Source organism: Egretta garzetta, unplaced genomic scaffold (assembly GCF_000687185.1).
Source record: "Egretta garzetta isolate BGI_Z169 unplaced genomic scaffold, ASM68718v1 scaffold326, whole genome shotgun sequence".
Classification (NCBI taxonomy): domain Eukaryota; kingdom Metazoa; phylum Chordata; class Aves; order Pelecaniformes; family Ardeidae; genus Egretta; species Egretta garzetta.
The window spans coordinates 791,690-811,027 of NW_009260026.1; the positions used below are offsets into that span (position 1 = coordinate 791,690).

At 41.3% G+C, this 19,338-nt stretch overlaps 1 protein-coding gene across 2 annotated transcripts; it reads right to left on the reverse strand.

Moving 5' to 3' along the window:
• Positions 1–72: 72 nt before the first annotated feature.
• Positions 73–19,338, reverse strand: CUNH2orf76 (chromosome unknown C2orf76 homolog). 2 transcript variants are annotated; one of them, XM_009640849.2, is made up of 6 exons: positions 19,292–19,338; positions 17,621–17,773; positions 15,841–15,891; positions 11,407–11,444; positions 11,192–11,273; positions 73–8,174 (listed from the first exon to the last, which is right to left on the reverse strand). In XM_009640849.2, exons 2-6 carry the CDS (start codon positions 17,751–17,753, stop codon positions 8,098–8,100), a joined length of 381 nt encoding a protein of 126 aa, XP_009639144.1. In that variant the 5' UTR covers positions 17,754–17,773; positions 19,292–19,338; the 3' UTR covers positions 73–8,097. The 2 variants fall into 2 exon arrangements, with proteins under 2 accessions (XP_009639144.1, XP_035752241.1); XM_035896348.1 differs by lacking the exon at positions 73–8,174 and adding an exon at positions 8,185–9,735.

A 19,338-nucleotide genomic window follows, 5' to 3' on the forward strand; every position in this document is an offset into this window, starting at 1 on the left:
CAGGCTTTGTCTTTAAGGGAAAAGGTGTGGGTTTGTTGTGAGTTACTGCAAAGGTAAAGGCTCACTTGGCTGCCCAGCAGAAGTAAGGTTGGCACCTTCGCTTTGCTTGCCTTTCACGCCCACATGCCCTTTCCCGTCAATGGCAAAGGGACCGTTTTCATGAGCAGAAGCAGAGTCAGGCACCCGGACCTATCTGAGGAGCTGGCTCCCTTACTGAGTCAGCACGGTGCTTTTCAGATGGACAGGAGCCCAGATGGACAGGCGAGGCAGCTCAAAATCCCTGCAGCTCCACAGCATCTAAAAAAAGGCTCGTCAAGTGTCTCCAGGTACTGCCTGTGCCAACATACTGTCCAGCCAGCCACCCACCAACCCTTTTAAAAGCTGAAACCAACTCCGATAAAGGCAGAGCAGCATTTCAAACGGTGCCCTCTGTAGGCGTCTGGTCCTTGAAGCCCTTGACACAACAGTTGGAGTAATTTCTTCTGATTCTGGAATGCTGAAAAGTAGTTTGAGGAATTTTTGAATTATCTTTTCCCTGTGAATTTTTTGATGTGGATAGGGGGTTTAGTGAGGTTAGCTTAAAATTTACCAACAAACTGGTTTTGTACTTGGAGTTTCTCTCGCTCTCTGTATATATGTACACACATATGCTATTATTGCAGAATATATAGCTGGAATGTAAACTCTTTATATTTTTATTTTCTGTATTGCCTCCTATGTGCCTCTGGGATATGTAAGAACCAACCGAGAAGCTGTAAGAGTAAGGCCAGTTTTAATCACTGGCATCTGTAGTTATATAAAAGATATTCTGAACAGGTCTATATAACAGAACGCATTTGAGTCTTTTTTTCTCTCCTCCCCCTAAACACCACCATTACTCTAATGGCACTAGCAGAGTAGTGTGATTATCTAGAATGTAACCACTAAGAAGTAAAACCCACTACAGCCAGCAGTGGGTAAAGTCTCGTTACCATGGTAATAAGTGAAAATAATCATTGCTGTGGCCCATGGTGCCAGGGCCTCAATTACGGAGTTCCTCTGCCTGTGGGAGGGCACAAGTGCGTACAGACACGTTTCATTACAAGAGGCTAGTGATATTACACGGCACTTGTAGCAGAGGATCAAGCAAGCTTAATTCACTAAACAAAAAGTGCTGTTGATACAGAGTTCAGGGAAGAGGCAGTTCCAGATGGGGGGTTATTGGACTGGAAAGAAAAAGGGAGTTTTAATACTATCAATTTGTTCTCCCTTTCTTAAGTCACTTCTTCATAGAAGTGGCATACCAGATCAACCAACTTCTGGATCTGCAGCACTGCATTTTAATGAGCTAATTTGTAAGTTGATTTTAATGAGTTCATTTAAATGCCTGCGCTGAAGATTAACCTCTGCAGGTACAGTTCTCTCACTCCTCCTGTTTTATAATACAAGGCTTTTAACACTGCAATTGGTTTCTTGCTCTTCAGGGATTTCCTTACAAAGTGATATATCAAACTAGAGTTAAATCTTTAGGGGATGCACTTGCTTCAGAACCTCCATGCAATATATTTCCTCCAGTCCCCAAGATGGCCAGCGCGGCTGTGTGACCTGCTACAATCAGCAACAAAAGTCTGGTGTTATCCTTGAGCTCCAAATTTCATGAACAGAGCTAGTGGGATCTGCAGACTGTGCCTCAGGTTTGAGGAACGAGATTTGTTACACTAGGACAGTTTTCTTTTATCTGTTTATTGTGCCTTAATAAGCAGCATCAGTTTTAGCAGAATTGCTGCACGAGGCTTTTTAGTACAAGTCAGAACCAGGCTTATTTTAAAGTTGAGCATGCAATACACAGCAGGAGGACACCATCTATGATTAGGAACAGTTCTTGTTAGCAGAGCGTGCGCAGGACTTTTATAATCACAGAATAAAAATAACTGTTGTGTGCGGCCAGTCGGGAGGATCACGTATTACAAGCCATAGTATTACAGGAATCTTTTGAAGTCTTAAAGTGGTATTACAGCAGTCATCCTAGAAAGATAATCTGCTTTAGATTTAGAAACCTCAGCAGTGGAGGATGCACTACAGCTGCTGTTCAGCTGGTTAGTTACTCTTGTTATCTGTTTCCCATATCTGATCTGCAATTAGCTAGCTTCAGCTGCTGCCGCCTGGTGCCAGCCTGCTGGCTTAAAGAGCTGCCTACAGATGTCTGCGTTTAAGTAGCTGTCTCCTTCAGCGCTCTAGAAAACAAAGTTACTGTGCAAGATTCAAGTCTGTTTTCTGCAAAACCAGGATTATTTGACTTGGGAGGGATGGAGCAGGGGAGTAGTGTGAAGTAACAGCCATGATACTTACCTGCTAGGATATGAGGCTTCATTTCTGGATTGCTACTTTGACCCTAAAACAAACAGATGTCCTCCAGTTGGATGGACACGAATACATACAGAGACCCAAAGGTGTGACCTCTAAGTAGTGTGAAAAACAGATCAACGCCACACCTTCCATTTTAAAAACCTCTGTTCACTTAAGAAAAGCTCTACGTCCCATCCTCTCCCACACTGCACCACCAGCCCAAACACCCATCTCGGCTCCCAGCTATCTGCCAGGCATGCCATGCTTCAAGACAAGGTCCTGGTCCCCAGCAAAGCAGAACTGGGTGCTGTGCAGAAAGAAGAGAAGCAAGACTAACACCGCCCAAACAACCTGCACCACCGTGCTGCATGCACCCATGCACACAGTAGTCTTCCTCCGCAGACAGCGCAGGACTGCACAGCTGCTATCTCCCACGCATCACCGCTGAATTGTGCATGGTTGCTGAAGGTTATGGTGCATTTGGAATCAATAAGCAGTTCTCACACACAGCAAGCTGTGGTAAACCCCTAGCATGACACCAGTGCCACAAGGCTAAAAGAAAGGAACTAAAGAAGCAGGCCAAAACAGAAGGAAGGAAGAATTTAGGTCACCCAGGCTCTACCTGCCACTTAACTTCCCTCTCTTTGATAGGCTCCCCGACATCTGTAAGCTGCTGCAAGAAAGTGAAAGGCATCTCAGCAGAAAGCTCCGTCACACCTTGCTCCTGTGCAACAACTCAAATTTACCCTTTTAACCAGGCAGCACCTATGCACACTTCATTCACTGACAGCGTAAAGCTGTGCACAGTGCTTGGGTTTGGGCTCTGAAACTCATATCCCATCTCAGCTCATCACAGCTCAGAAAGCGTGGCCCAGAGGACACAGTGCCAGGTTCTCCTCAGCCCTTGCGCTACAAGGAAGAAATAGTAGGAGCTTAGGGTCAGAAGCATGGAGGATACATTTGTTGTGCGTTTAAGCTGTGTTGCTGAAGATGTTTTGCTCTGCTTTGCATGTGTGTCTGTTCTGGGTGGTTTTCCTTGTGTCTACTTTTCCTTAAAGTCTACTTTACAAAACCTCGGCAAATTAACACTGATCTTTTCCAGACAATTCTTCAAATGAATGTTCTGCAAATGCCTCCTCACAGCATGCAAAGATTTAGATATGCTGGAACTGGCTCCGCAAAGGGTGCTCTCTAACAAGAGGAATTTAAGCACTGATACCAGTTCAATTTGCCGCTTTTTGATTTTAATATAAAAAGAAATACTTTCTGCAAGGAAGGATTCAGCTTTCATCACCAGAACCCTAGTACAGACTTTGCAGGCTAAACCAATTCACTGATAAGCACTTTTCATAAACATTACATATTTCTTGGCTTACAGGGGTTCTGGAGAATGAAAGAACAGGCTGTGCTGACATCTGGTGGCTTTCTCTGCAGACAATTTATGGCAATAGGTCTTGGCTTTTCACTGCATTTTTTTTGCATTCCTGATGTGACTTCTCCCATTCCCTTCCAAGATACAAAGCATTATAATAAAACCATTTTTGTTTCCATTGACTAGTGGACAGTGCTGTCCTATGCAAGTCCTCCTGTAGAGCAACAAAGATTCCTTTGTTGTGCACCGTTAGCAACAGCGTAGAAAAGGTTTCCTCTATATTTCAAAACATATTTCTTCATGAATACAAAAAAAAAAAAAAGTACATTTATTGCCACAGGAAATGCTGCTGTTGCATATCAGATGAGGTGTAAACCTAACCATTAAAGCACTGCAAATCAGCAGAGGTGGCGGCAAGAAGCGAAGGGAAGCGGCAGGGAAAGTACACAAGGGTGTGTCTGTTTCTCTAACTCAATAGGAAAGCAGGCAGTAGGAAAAAGTCACCGTCCTGATAATATGAAAAGTAGTAAAATTGTCTTCTGGGCACCACTGCTTGATTCATTAATCATTTGTGAATCTGTGCCAAGTAGCACTTTGAAAAGGAAGTCAGAGAAGGAGGATCAGGTGCCAACCAGCAAGACTGAGCTCCGTCCAAACTGTTCAATAAGCAAAAGTGTGCCCTTGCCTTAAGCATTTGTAATGCCTCCAGCCGGCTGAAGTTCCTCTGAAGCCAAGATCCCATCAGTCATATGAGACCAAGAATGAGAATCACATGTTCTGTTTCCTCACTCTTGATCTCTGGACACTCAGGATTTCTGTGGCTATTAGCTTGCAGGGACAGGACATGGTTGTACTGTCATGGCTGTGGTAACTCTTGGACTGTTACTTGCAAGCTCTTTTTTTAAGTAAATGGTCTGTCAGGGCATGTGACAAATGCTCACACCACAGCTTACAACTTATCTCTGGATGACCTCTCAGACAGAATGTTTACATCTGATAAAACAGTTCCCCAACTTTACCAGTGGTACTTATCAGATCTTTGAGGACTCCTTTATGCCACTGGTAACTGTCAACATTTAACTCAGTTATCAATGTCAGCAGTTTTCTTAGCTCTTGCTTCTTCAAGGGGCAACATAACTACCTCTGGACAGAAAAATACACAAAAACTGCCACATGCAGAAAATATAACATGACAGAGCCAGAAAAAACAAGATGCCTATTGCAGCAGTTTATGAGTTCAATTCCAAATTAAAATGCGCCATTTTCATACCTTTAGTGGTATAAAAAGCAGCACTACTCCAGTATTTCTGTGCCAAGAGTGTTGTATAGTCAAGATTTTGTGTGATTGTTCAGTTACCTCTTCTTCCTCTGTGGTAATTCCCTTCCTAACTTCCTCTCTTCTGCTTTAGTAGCTATTCTTCCACACCTCCAGTCTCTCTGAGGTTATTTTCTTTCTCCAGAAAACACCCAAGCCCAAAACTGCCCCCAGCTTCCAGTTGGACTGCCTTTCCCTGCTACAGGCCACTAACCTGGGAAAAGCTGCATCTTATTTCAGCATCCACTCTGGATGCTGTTCCTTTTTTAAAAAAACCAAAAAGGCTAGTGAAAGGCTCCAAGGACATCCTACTGAAAGATGAATCCCCATTAACCCCACGGTGTCTAAGAACACTAACAAAGCTGTATGGTTTACCCTACTACACATTATAGAGAAGCCACCTTTGACTAACAGTAATTGTAAACCAATGCAGTTCACGACCTCTGCCAGGCTAACGAACCATGGGGCCAACTCTGTCAGTGGTTTCCTTCAATAGAAAGAAGATTTCGTAACAACATGGGCAAAGACAACTCAGTCTTTAGCAACTTATTAGCCAGTGTTCACAGATTTCATTCAGTACGCAATGACCCTGGAATCAAGCCTACTTTGATACAAGGCTAAACCATATCCCACTGAAAAATGTTGGACCAGCATCTATCTTAACAAGTTCTCAGTTATTATCTATGGCTTTGTGGGGTTTATCTGAAAGAACCATTATTAAAGATCCAATGAAAAAAAACACAGCAGAAAAACACTTCAGAAAGAATCCAGTTTTCAAGTGTGGTCATTGAGAGCATTACAAAAGGCTCTACTGTGCTGCTGCAGAAAGAAGCCAATGAAGTCCTGTTGCCAGAGCTGACAGAGCTCACAAAGCAGTAGTTTAACTCTTCCCTTGGAAAGAGAAGCTAATCTGGAGTGCCAGACACATCATTCTTGACTATTTGCATTAAAACATTTACCGTTTTCTTCTTGATGCTGTAGAATTGCTCTTTCACTGTGTGGCACTGAATGTTTGTAACTGCACTAGCCTAGAAAGGACAATTGTTAAAATTTGGTGACTCTTTCAAACAGAAATGCCTTAGAGAAAAGAGATCACAAAAATAATTCAAATCTGTCTAAAAGTACTAGAGGCCAAATTCAAATCCCCAGAACAGGAGGAAGAGAATGACAGCGTTTGCTCAGTCTGAAAGCTTGAGTGTGCTGATGGAAGTCATCTAGATGCCTTGGTAGGCCACTCTGAGGCATTGATCTCTCCAGTATGCCATCTTCTTCTTACAAAGTTACCTTCATTATTGTAAATTTGGCTGAACAAAGCTGGTGTGCTCTGGACTGCAACGCATTAGCTTAAACTGTCTGTGAAGACAGGTACAAACTAGTATTAGCCAGATTAATCTGACAAACTCAACAGACTGTGTAAGAAGGTAGCTGAGACACGGGCCCATGTTTGGGCACCAGCAACAGAAAGGCAGCCTGGACAAAAAGAGGAGGCAAGTGTAACTTCTCCTCACTAATTCATCAGAACATGCATAACAGCATCTAAATCCCAAGAGAACAGAGGTGTCTTCAGTGATACGGGACTCCTCCTTACAAGATAAAGATACAACCACCCCTTTAATCGCAGATGACAAAGTGGTAGACTACTTTCACAAGAGAATAAAACTCTGTTTGAAGCAAAGCTGTTGGTGAGTAACACCAGCTACCGAAACCAGCCTAAACCAAAGAGTTGTCAGGAAGGATGAAGAAAATGAGGTGGGAACAATACACAGACGTTTCTTTGGCCCTACATCTAAAGTAAAGAGAACTTTTATTTAGATACTTTGGAAATCACACATCTGCTTTCACTATCACATGTCAATATAAAAAAAAAATTATCAAAGCTCTAGGAAATGGTAAGCTTCCTTCTCTGGAAAGTCTCTCGTGGAAATAGTGTTGTCGGCTCTCACCCAGAGCTGAGGGAAGATGTGTGGGTCTAAAGCAATTGCACATGAGGTCTCATTTGATTTAGCAGAGCCTATGCCCAAAAAGCCTGCTAAGGCAGAGAGCCAGCATCACTTCTATTTTAGTGAAGAGAGGCTTAAAGGCACAGTGTCCCATCTTGGTACCCCCTAAAGAACAGTTTCATAAGCAGTGTCTATCTAAAGGTACTTTATTGGATGGAGGATTATTTTTTCTTATGCTTGATATGGTTAATGTAGTAGGAAAGCATGGAATTACCGAGAACTAACATACCACAACAGAGTATTTGGCTCTTGGAAACCAGGAAACAATCAATTCCAGTCTTGAAGACATGTGGCTTGCAGACTGGGCCTCTCCTCATAAAATTCAATCATCCAGGTTTTATTCTTAAAACTGAAATCACGAGCTTCACTCCATTTGGAAAAATGCCCAATTCCTACTTATGCACACTGATGTCCTGGCAGAACTCAGGTTGCTACCTTGTACATGAAGGTGTCTCCATGAAGTAAAGCTAGAAATAGGCAAGCTGGTCCTTGAACACAAAAGCCTCCCAACAGTCGTTTTTCCCTTTCAGCATGCTAAAGAGGGCTGGAAGAGAGTATAAAGGAAAGCATTCACCAGTGAAGAGCATGAAACACTTGCCAGTCTGTACCATTTAAACAAAAGAGACCAGATACAAAATGAGAGAAGTAAAGCTATGACTTGAAACAGAGAGATTCTCTTCTCAAGCTCTCTAAAATACCCGATGATTTGGATGTGAAACGTTTCCGTTTTCATTAAAAGTTAGTACTGTGATGAGACCTTGCATTGTATAATCTCCGTATGTAGCTAATGACTGCTATAGGATCACACCAACAACGTGTGTCACAGGTCAGAGATTGCAGTGCCTGCATGGTAAGAGGCAAGCAGAGGAAAAAGAAATGCAAGAAAGAAAAAACGTCATTTATGTCCCCCAGTTTTCCTTCTCTCAGTCTTAGCATATTGACAGAAATTAATTTCTATAGGAAGGGAATTGCACTGTTTGCAAAGCAATCCTCTAGGATTTATTGATCTTTAAGAAAAATCTCATTAAGCAGAATAAGGAAAATTTACAACAGGTATGGGAAAACAAAACAATCTCTTGGGATCTTCACCAGGCCGAAACAGGATTAGCTTTGTAGTTTCTGTAATCTTCCTCACAGAAGAATGCTAATTCAGTCTCATTTGCTAGAACAAATAAAAAATTAAATATTTAGCACACCAGTAAATGAATGACCCAACAGCTAGCTATTTAGAATCTTAAAAAACAATTGGCAACTTTTTGGTCAAAGGCAATTATAAATCCACACACACTTCCCTCCCCCCATGTTTTTGCAAAAACAGATTCCAGTATTAAAGATGTTGTTTAACCTTAAAAAAAAGCAAACAAACAAAAAAAACCAACCAAAAAACCCACGAGAACCTGAATATATAGAAGTAAATATGTACACAAGACCCCTCAAGATTTGTTCAACACAGCCTTCAGAATTGTTTGTATAAGCATTCGGCAAATTAAGTGATTGCATTTCTAACTCCTTCAAATGCTAGAAAAAATAATGAAGCATGTTTTTCTCTTTTTTTGTGCATTTTTCTGTTTGGAAAGGGAAAAAGAAACTATTTTTTCCATTAAATTAGCCTGTAGGTATAATAACTTAATACTTAGAGGATCAGTAGAATATTTTACAGATCACTTTACATTCTCCCTCATGACCCATCAAAATGTGTCTGAAGAAGTTAATTTTTTGCCCCGCTGATGATTTATTCATGAGGCTTCAACAATATGCAAAGTGAAAGACACAAATTGGCTTCTCCAGCAATACCTTCAAATACCTCTAATTATTCACAGGGGATATGGCAGAGCTAAAGGACCCACAAAGGTTCAGAGCAGTCACAATTCTTTCAACCCAGTAGGTCAAGGACTTCCTCTTCTAAAACAATAAGTCAGCAACATTACTAATTCAGAACAGAGACAAATCTGATGGAAAGCCTTCACAATTATTAAACATGGAATTCTTTAAGGTGCTGAGCCAATAAGTTCCACATTCGTTTTTTAAATTAAACCTGAAGTTAATGAAGTCTGCCTGTCTTGTAAAAAAGAAAAAAAAGAAGAGCAGAAGGGGTTTTAGAATCTCAACTAGAAAACAGGCAAGACTGTTTGCAATGAATACTGAACACTGTATTAACATACAGCCTGCTCCTAAAAAAACCCAAGCATTAACTTTGCTGACCAGATAATAGCTGTAATAATAATCACTACCACAGAGGCTTTCCTGAGGATACTTATCTAATGTCCTCATAATTTATAACTCTCTAGCCCAACCCCATAAAGTGCCAAGGGCAAGCAGTTGCAGCTTAGCATGTCACTGAATTTCCCAGATTTTCTAACAGCAATTTTCTGTTCCATTCTAGTAAATCTTGTCCAGAATAGATACTGGAAAAATGTAATATGTCAATAGGAGATTTCAAATCTTCTTACTGATTTACATTAAACTGTACAAAATGAGGACTGGTGGTACATGCTATCATACTTCACTTCCTTCATTTACTCTTTTCCACTTCTTGCTGAAGAAGGAGGACTTCTTCAAGATTTTACTACAACAACCCCACTCTTAACTTACCTAATTTTCATATCAAGATACACTGGAACATATCAAAATTCAAAATGGTGTAACAGCACGCTGCATTTTACAAAGCAAGTTTTTCTTTTCTATCACAAACACCCATGACATACTAACTGCTGTTAGTTATTCTGAAAAAAAAAAAAAGCAGCAGCTTTAAATTGTTTTCTGCCCTGAGAAAGCCACCCCTTGCTTTGTACAAAGACACAGGACAGGCTGGTCTATTCTGATTTCCTTTCACTGTAACAATTACTCTGATGTTTTGACACCTTTTTCAAAATCACATCCAACTATTTCACTGCTGTAGCTACAAACCTGGTTTCAAAGATGGATAATATATACAAATATTTATCAATACTTTTTTGAAAGAAGGCAGCTCTGGACAATGTTGTTTCTAATTCAACATTTTGCACCATCATCAGTCCCTCTCTTGAACTGCATTGCCTCTTATGCCTTAGGCAGATAATAATCATGCTTAAATGAATCTCTGCAAACTAAATTACAAATCTATAAGACTTGAGTGCCAGTAATCCTTCTTCCTGAGGAACCTTTTTTTTTTCTCCAGATAAAAAGCCCTGGTTTAGTACAAATAGCCAGAGCATAACCATCTTTCATATTACAGTAACACCCAAAGACCTCTAGGAAAGGTATACTGAGGCCACTTGCAGCTCACCCCATAGAAAAACATTGAATAGATATCCCAAGTCGCTTAAAACCAGAAAGTAAATGGCAGGAAACAAAAGAGCCAAGAAACCTATGTGAAAGAAATCCCATTCGCTAGCTGGGGAGCAATCAGAGGGCGTCAGGAACAGGAGGGAGCTTCCTCTGCGACACCTCTGCACTGAGAGCGTAGGCAGTTATGCGTTCCAGCTAGGCAAATCAGATTCAAATGAGCGAATGTCCATATCAAGGTGGAATGCAACTACATCCCTTAAGTACCCCGCTGCCACAAAGTCATTCAGCCACATTTATGAGAAGCCCAAAGGACATCCAGGGACCATCAATTTTATCATGACAGACAGTTCTTTACATTATTACCAAAAGACATGCCCTATATGTAGTCCCCTGTCAAAATGTGAGAAATCAGGTCAAGTTTCAACTCTTTGCTATGTTCAGCACATTCTCTAAATGATACTGCTTGAGCTTTCCTGAGCAATCTGGCTATCAAGCACTGTATGCTGCACATTAAACAAATCTAATCTTATTTCATTATTCCATGCTGGTTCCACTACTTACATTTCTAACCAAAACATCAGTTTAAATGTTACTGATAAGACTAAGCAGACACGGTACTAATAACCTATCTGTCAATCATTTAAAATTACTCTCAGCAGAATTATAAGCATACCCTCTAAAAATCACAATTTGCATTCTGAACATTTGGAGTGCAGATACCTGCTGCCCTCAGTCCAATGATTTGAATGTACATTATCCCCCCTTCTTCCCTGAATAATTATCAAGTAGCGTAAAGAGCATCAGGAATAGCATTTACTTTTCAGCAGGCTATCCAAACATAATCAGCCAGTTATCAGTTTAATGACAACCACAATGAACAGCACCTTCAAGTCAATACAAATGTACTCCTACCTACTCCAGCTGCTTTCAGCGTACTGTCTTCTTTCAAAATCAGTTTGTCATCATCCTCCAAACTCACTACAAGTTCACCAGTCTACAAATCAGAGAACCAGAATACAAAGGTAACAATAAGAATTTACTGTCTCTGCCCCGGTATTGTTAGACAGTGCAGAGATCTGCCTGCATTAAAGCATGAAAAAGGGGAAGAATACAGCTAATAATCATACCTTAGATTTGTGTGCTTGGTGAATAATCTTCATTGTATCTGAAAGAAAATAGAATGTTTTCCTAAAATAAGGCTTAATAGGCAGGTAACACTGAAAGCTGTACTTGGGGAAGGAGACACAAACAAAGGGGTAAGGTTCAAAATCTGTTATTAACAACAATCTGGTGTATTCACTCTAAAAGAGGAGAAAAGATCTTAATTTCCCAGTCCTGCAGCCACAGTCTTAAACCAGTCAATCCAACATTAAGGTACCACATCCTACTGGGCTTCTGTCTGCTGGCTGAATTACAATAACTAACTAATGATCATCCCAATTGCCAGTCAAAACACATCAATTTAAATGCCAGTTAGGGTGTTTTACCCTAACAGGTTGTATACATCTAACTGGGGTAGGACGAACAGCATTTATGCACTGTCAGCTACTACAGTTAAGTTGATGGGCAGCAAGTGATTAAGACACAGTAACCTGACCGCTTCAGATTATTCCTTGAAATTTTCCTTCTCATGAAGTAAGCACTCATGTAGAAATTTTGTTAGGCAAGTCCATTTTCCACGAACACATACAGCGCCTCTCCTCTTTTTAATGCTATGCCCTCTTCAGTAATATTTATCTCTGATACGTTTGCACAGTTGTACCCCTTTTAGAAATTATGCTATACAAAAAAAGAAATATTGCTTTCCTCCGGCAATGTGGGCAGGACTTCATTAACAGAAGGAAAAAACTGGGAAAAATAATGTGGTCACTAAAGTAACCAGATGAGTGCAAAGATCCAGAGGGAATGGAAGTCAGAAGATGCCCATACTGCACTAAAAACCCCAAGAAACTCAAAGCCTCTGTGTTTGAACAAATTCAGAATAACACATCAATCCCTTCCCAGCAAAGAAGCAAAAAACAGTTCTCTTTGCCTGATCATTTTCTGTCCTAGTTTGGTTTTGTGCATTAACTGAACACTACGTGTTGAAATAGTCTGGTAAGAGAAGGATGCAATAAAGTTAAATATAGGCTAAAATGACTTTTCAAGCTACCAAGAGCAAGTATTCAATGTTCAGAATAACAGAGATCACATTCCCTTTCAGAAGTTTCCTTCCATATCACTCTGGCCCATTTTGAACATTTTATTTGCAACATTACAGAAGGTCAAAACTACTCCTTATTCCCACTGCAGAGGTCACTGAAAAGGCAGTCTTAGCATGCTGTACTAATCGCACACATATTAAATTGCGGTCCCTGGATCCATCTTACATAGAAGCATTGCAAAAAGAGCAAGCAAACACAGCAAAAATATACTGCAATCACAAAAACTTTCTACCACAGCAAATACAATCCAGCCTCTGCCTGTTAGTTTTAAGTTTCTCCATCTACTTTGTCACATCCCCTTTTCTCTAGTCTTTTCCCAGTCATTCTATGAACTATTCTCTCAGTTTTACTTCTTCACAGCTCCACCACTGGCATCCAGTAGTTTACCGTGTTTTTATCTGAGCTATTAAATAGCTTCCCTGACTCTGTTACAGAAATGAAACTACAGTCTCTTCACATCCTAGCTAAAAAGCTTTATGTCCTCTCAATTGCCTTTGCTATTTCATCCCAATTTAGTCCCACTCCATCATATTACCAGATTTTACCTTTCCTTTTCTGGTAATAGATCTTCCATGACAACAGATAAGAAATCACTTTCTAAGTCTGATTCTGTGAAATATCTACCATATTGCTCCACATTCATAGAAAAAAAATAAATTGAGAAGCAGCTTATGAGACAAATTGGCACCCAGGCTGCCATCATCAGTGAAAAGATGGCAATGACAGGGCAGGGAAATGAGAAGATTGACTATGAGGAGTTCTAGACCAAGGACAGGAATGATGTGTACAAAGTCAGAAATGAAGAGAAAATGAAAGTCATAAGCTTTGAGATGTGAGTTAGAGCACCCAGCCAAGAGGAAAAATGGGATGGCATTATACATGATGTTGAGAGAACAAAGTGGTGCTGAATTCTGGAGAGAAGGAAGCCAAAACAGGCACAGAGTGAGAGCCAGCCAGGTCCAGGCATTTGAGTGCCATGAGATTCCTGGCACTGCCAAACAAAGCAGAAGGAAAAATCTGATTCTCACTAGCACTATTCATGCTCAAGTCTCACTGCCCTTTCATCACTGAAACACAAGAAAGACAGCAGAGCACACAAGAGATGCCAAAAACATTAATCTGGATGATTCACAGCCTGAGGGGAAGGTGAGGAACTTGGCTTCAATTTTTCTGTGTGAAAATTTCCAGGCAGTTAGCACCATCCCACTAAAAGTAGGTGCTCACTTAACTGGTGTAACAGGTTTTAAAGTTCCACAGTGTTTTCCACCCACATTATGCTCAGTCCTACGCAGCACAGTCAGGTGCTCAGCCACAACATATGCCTTGGGAAAAACTACAATGAAGCTCTAAGTGATGAAAGAACTAGCAGCAGGGACAGGCAGCACCAGGAATACAACTGATAGCTGCAGTCCTCCATAGGAACCCTCATCTAGCCAAAGCCACAGATAGAGGGAAGAAGGGCACCTCCAAATTCAAACTCAGTTACATAAATTTTAAGACCTTAAGTAATATATAAAAAATAATAGTAACTTTCAAGTCCTTGCCACTGACATATTATAAATCTTAATCCTTAACTTTTTCTGCTTTCATTTTGCACTGTTTCATAGAATCATAGAATGTGTTGGGTTGGAAGGGACCCCTAGAGCTCATCTAGCCCAACCCCCCTGCAGTGAGCAGGGAAACTGCTAACCAGATCAGGTTGCTCAGAGCCCCGTCCAACCTGGCCTTGAGTGTTTCCAGGGATGGGGCCTCCACTACCTCTCTGGGCAACCTGTTCCAGTGTTTCACCACTCTCATTGTAAAAAATTTCTTCCTTACATCTAGTCTAAACCTACCCTGGTTTAGTTTAAAACCATCACCCCTTGTCCTGTCACAGCTGGCCCTACTAAAAAGATTTCCCGTCTTTCCTATAGGCTCCCTTTAAGTACTGAAAAGTAGCAATAAGGTCTCCCCGCAGCCTTCTCTTCTCCAGGCTGAACAAGCCCAACTCTCTCAGCCTGTCCTCATAGGAGAGGTGCTCCAGCCCTCGGATCATTTTTGTGGCCCTCCTCTGGACCCGCTCCAACACTTCCATGTCCTTCTTGTGCTGAGGGCTCCAGAGCTGGACACAGTACTCTAGGTGAGGTCTCACCAGAGCAGAGTAGAGGGGCAGAATCCCCTCCCTCGACCTGCTGGCCACGCTTCTCCCGATGCAGCCCAGGGTACGGTTGGCCTTCTGGGCTGCCAGCGCACATTGCCGGCTCATGTCCAGCTTTTCATCCACCAGCACCGCCAAGTCCCTCTTGGCAGGGCTACTCTCAATCCTTTCATCCCCCAGCCTGTACTGATACTGGGGGTCGTCCCAACCCAGGTGCAGGACCTTGCACTTGACCTTGGTTGAACCTCATGAGGTTCACACAGGCCCACCTCTCCATCTTGTCCAGGTCTCTTTTTCACTATCAGCAAGAAGACAGAATGAAATGCTTGGCTTTTTCCAAATAGACTCTATTACCATTCACATGTATGAAGTAGGTTCCTCGTTCAGTTCTTTGAATCACCGTAGAGGAAGGAGTTTGTCAACTCCAAGAACATGGGAGACAGAGGATCACTGGCAGCAAAACTCCAAGGGAATTTTCAGAATCGCCAAATTTAGGAAAAGTTATGTCACTGACAGCTGAGTTAACAAACTCGAAGAAAGGAAGTAATTTAGTCTATTTTGAAAGCATATTCTGTCCCAAACAAATGAATTGCACACATTCATGCCAATCTTCACAAAAAGGAAATATACACATAACTTTACATTAGAGGATAAAGTCAGCATAAATTTCACACTGTCAGCTTGTATTTAAGAGCTTTCGTATTTATTTTGAGCAAAGTTCCTCTGCTTCTCTTATATCGTGTAAATTATTTAAGTATTTTCTTAAGTCTTAAGCATTTTCCATTTACTGCTTTCAGCTCCTACTTCACCATCCTCTCTGACTTCACAATTAGTAAATAGATACTAAAATACATAAGCACAGAGAACTACAATTTCAAAGTGTTTGAGATCACAAGCTGCTCACTAGAGTAAAAAGTTAGAAAGCACTTATAAAAATAATAAAAAATTAATAGCAAAAACCATCAGTGCCAATTAGCAAATAATGTATGCAACCTGATTCAAAGATTAATACAGAACTTCAAAATAATGGTCAAGTTCTGTAGACATGATCTCAGTGGCAATAACCCCACCTCCAAGAGCTGGATAGAGCTGCAAATGTAGGCAGGCACTGCCACCAACATGAGTATTCTACAGCAGCTGTCTTCTAAATTGTATAGAAACTGGCATAAAATATTATGTCTGCATTTTACAGGAATTAAAACAAGAAAAAAACCACGTACCATACTTGTAATTTTTGAAAGGAGGAGGAAGTCCTGTTCTTGAAGGCACATCTATGAAAATAAAAGCATCAAGTTAAAACCAAGTTGTCTTTTTTTATTTTTTTTTGCACTATTTTATGTTGTATGGACATCCTTTACATCAAAATAAATCCACAAGACAGGAGACTTGTTTGAGCATCAAGTACTAAAACACAACCTTTGGCTCAGATTCTATAGTTACTCCGTAACTGATTAACTTCACTTAAGCATGAAGCCCCTCTGAACAAAACACCCCATAAGGACAGTGAGTCAGTGCAATTAGGATATGATCACAGGAGTCTGATCCTTCAGAAATCTGCCAGCAACATCATGTTAATGGTTTGCACAGCATCTCTCTCTACCTTATACAAACAGCTTACAACTGGCATTCATAACTGAATTGCTCAGTAAACACAGCCATGTGAACCAGCCACAAAAAGGAAGCCAAACTGTAAAAAATTAACTCTTTGGCTACATGCAGGACACAGCCCATAAGCAACTGCAAGAACACTGACACCTTCCCTGGTACCAATGCTTCCAGTGACACCCAGGGACTTAACCAGGGCCTTGGAAGGCCCAGCCACTTGTGGGGTGCTCAGCAGCAAGGCAGCTGAAACCATAATTTTATCAGTAGTTTAACAATTTATTTCAAACTCCTCCTTCAAAACAGATTACAGTAAAAAAAGGAATGCGGCTCATTTTGGTTCAGGAACAGTACTATCCATCCATCTGTGGAATGAGGTTCCAAAAAGTCTTGTTTGAGACACTAGCTTTGTCTCAAATAACAGCAAGCTGCAATACTGCACACATCAAAAGCAAGTTTCTTAGCATTGTTTTTTTATTCTTTGTAACATCAGCTGTACCATATGTTATGAAAGTGCTTATAGTTTTCTAAAAGCACCCTAAGATCTTGCCATGCCTATCACTGTCCAGTAGCATGTAAGTTGCTGAAAACACAATACAGCTGTGAGGCCCAGGGCAATGTCCTAGGATTTGCTCAAATGTTATCAGCTATAACAGTTTGAGACTTGTTTAAGATGACTTCATGCAAAAAAAAAAAATAATCAAATTATGTTATTCTGCACCCTTTGAATGTCTCCATTTAGGTGTGTAGAAATACACCTGCAAGATTAGGGTAACGCCCTAGCTGCTAAGTCACTGCGTGGGCTGGTCTACATTAATTAACGTTTAGATACACTGTCACTTTCAACCAAGCTTCTAAAACATAAAACCCATAGATGAGCAAATCTGCATCACAAAACTCAAGATGGAGACAGAAACTCGGAAGCAAACTTGCACAGTGAGAGCTCACAGTGTCAAAAACAATTTTTCAAGATCCTCACTTCCCACAAATAGCAGACAGACTTGCATTCCCACATTCCGCATATTGGTGTAGTTCCTAAGGATCAAAGGCTCTCTAAATTCTATTAATTTACTCCTGTTAATTTACAAATAGCTGCCTGACAGCACCACTCAAGGAGCCTGAGGCACTGAGCCAAATGCAGCAATGCCCTCACCTCTTCTTGACTAAACACGAGGGTTTTGGCAGGGGAAGCAGTCTTCCCAAATTTACGCATGGCACACTGACCATGGAACTCCAAACCTCTCATCCAAGGGAGAAGAGTACACAGGGGATGTAAATACAAATCTGGCATCTCTACCAAAGCTGCAGAATCCCCATTCATTTGCTCCCCTCCACTTTCTTGTGCAGAGATGGCAACACGTGGGACTGAAGTGAATGAATACAACAACCGCCCCTTACCCTTCCGCACGAAAGTAATGAACTGCTTTACTGTCTGATCCAAGTTAACTCCATGATATACCACAGGTCTGAAGTTCCGGTGTTCGAAAGAGCGAACAAGACGGACTGTGATGGTTGAGTTTTCTGCTGACATGAGAATCACTTCTGAATAACCTGGAAAACATTAAAGAGAGGAATTACTGCCTTTCCTCCGTGTATAAGCACATCTGGAAAACAAGGTACAGGTGGGCCCCACACAAAGATTAAATTCAGTGAGAAATTCAATAGCATTATGTCTTTCAGGACTTAACTTCTATTATTTCTATAGAAGCAGTAACAGGATCTCAAAACAAACAGGGTTACCTAGGATGTTATTGATACTGCACACCAAATAGCCCAATGTTGGTACCTGTGCTGTCTACTACAGCACCAGACTCCCTACTAAACACACAAAAATGTTATGGATTAATGTGAGTATGTTGTTTGGGTTTTAAGTGACTGAAGACTTTACCTGCTGGGTGAGTAACCTTGTGCTCTAAAAGAATGTACCAACATGAACAAAACCAAAACCTTTTTAATATCCTTATGTTGCAGAGAGCATAATACCCTGAAAAATGCCTAAGCTGTTACACAATGCTCATTTTCACCTCCCTACAGAGAGTGGAAAAACCTCCCCCACATACACATGCAAATAATTCTCCTGGTATACTACTACATAATTAAGGGGGTTAATTTAATTTATAATAGTGGGTCTTTAGAATGGCTCTACAGGGCTCATACTACTTCAGCAGAGAGCAGAATCCCCAACAGAATCCCCTTATATCAACCCGAGCCCCTCTTCAAACAAGCTCACATGTTGTTCCATCTGGTCCTTTCTCTCTACAGGAAAACAAGCTATTTCCTACTCTGACAGTCTTCTCTATTTTTGGTGCTGGGTATTCCTCAACAACCTTGGTTTCTGGTCACACACTAAACAGCCGCGACTGCTGCAGCAATGAGCAAAGACTGCAGTCTAAGTGCTGCAACATCAGCCAGGGTCAGCAGGACCTCTGCATCTGCTGTCCCTTCGCAGCCGTTCAGACACCACTTCCAGTCCCACAGGGGATTCTCTTCATCCCTTTATGGGGGTATGTGGGGGGGCATGGGAGAAGGGTTTTGTTGTGGGGGGAGATTATTTAAGTGCCCCACCATCATGCAGGTATTTAGGTACCTCCCAGCCTTTCCTGTATTTGTCTTAGCTATATCCTGGCAAAGTAAATCAGCAGTATTTTCTTCAAGTAGTTTCTGCAGAATGGGGGAACAGACCTTCCATGTCACAAGGCAACTCATTTTTACGTGCCCTCAATAATTCACAGAGCTCTAATTCCTTTCATTGTAAATAAGCTGATATACATAAAGGTGCCAGTCAAGGAAAGCATACTCCTCTGCACCTGAAAATCACTAGATTTATATTAAACAGCAAAGATGGATATTTTCTTGATGCTATTCCGTGTGGGCTTGAGATCTGGAGGGCACAGCACAGAGTAAAGAAAAGGGGACGGCGTGCAATTCACTTTCTCCTGAGCAGCATGGGAGAAGCCTGCAGGAGTACAGGCCTGGGAGCACAGACAATTAGAAATCGCCGATTTTCACATTTACTGGCCAGACCCAACAGACTGATCCCATCCAGGGCTGGGAGCAGGCACTACCCACCGCCTCCTCAGGGGCAACATGGCAGATTCTCCCCAGGGCGCTGACAG

Bases quoted from the DNA above. Each gene is read 5' to 3' on its own strand.
- CUNH2orf76 (XM_009640849.2), bottom strand. From the start codon at position 17,753: ATGTCAGCAGAAAACTCAACCATCACAGTCCGTCTTGTTCGCTCTTTC. The intron at 15,892-17,620 runs GTAAGGGGCGGT...TTATTTTCATAG, and splicing joins CATTACTTTCGTGCGGAAGG to ATGTGCCTTCAAGAACAGGA. The intron at 8,175-11,191 runs GTAGGAGTACAT...TATTTGTTCTAG, and splicing joins GCTGAAAGCAGCTGGAGTAG to CAAATGAGACTGAATTAGCA.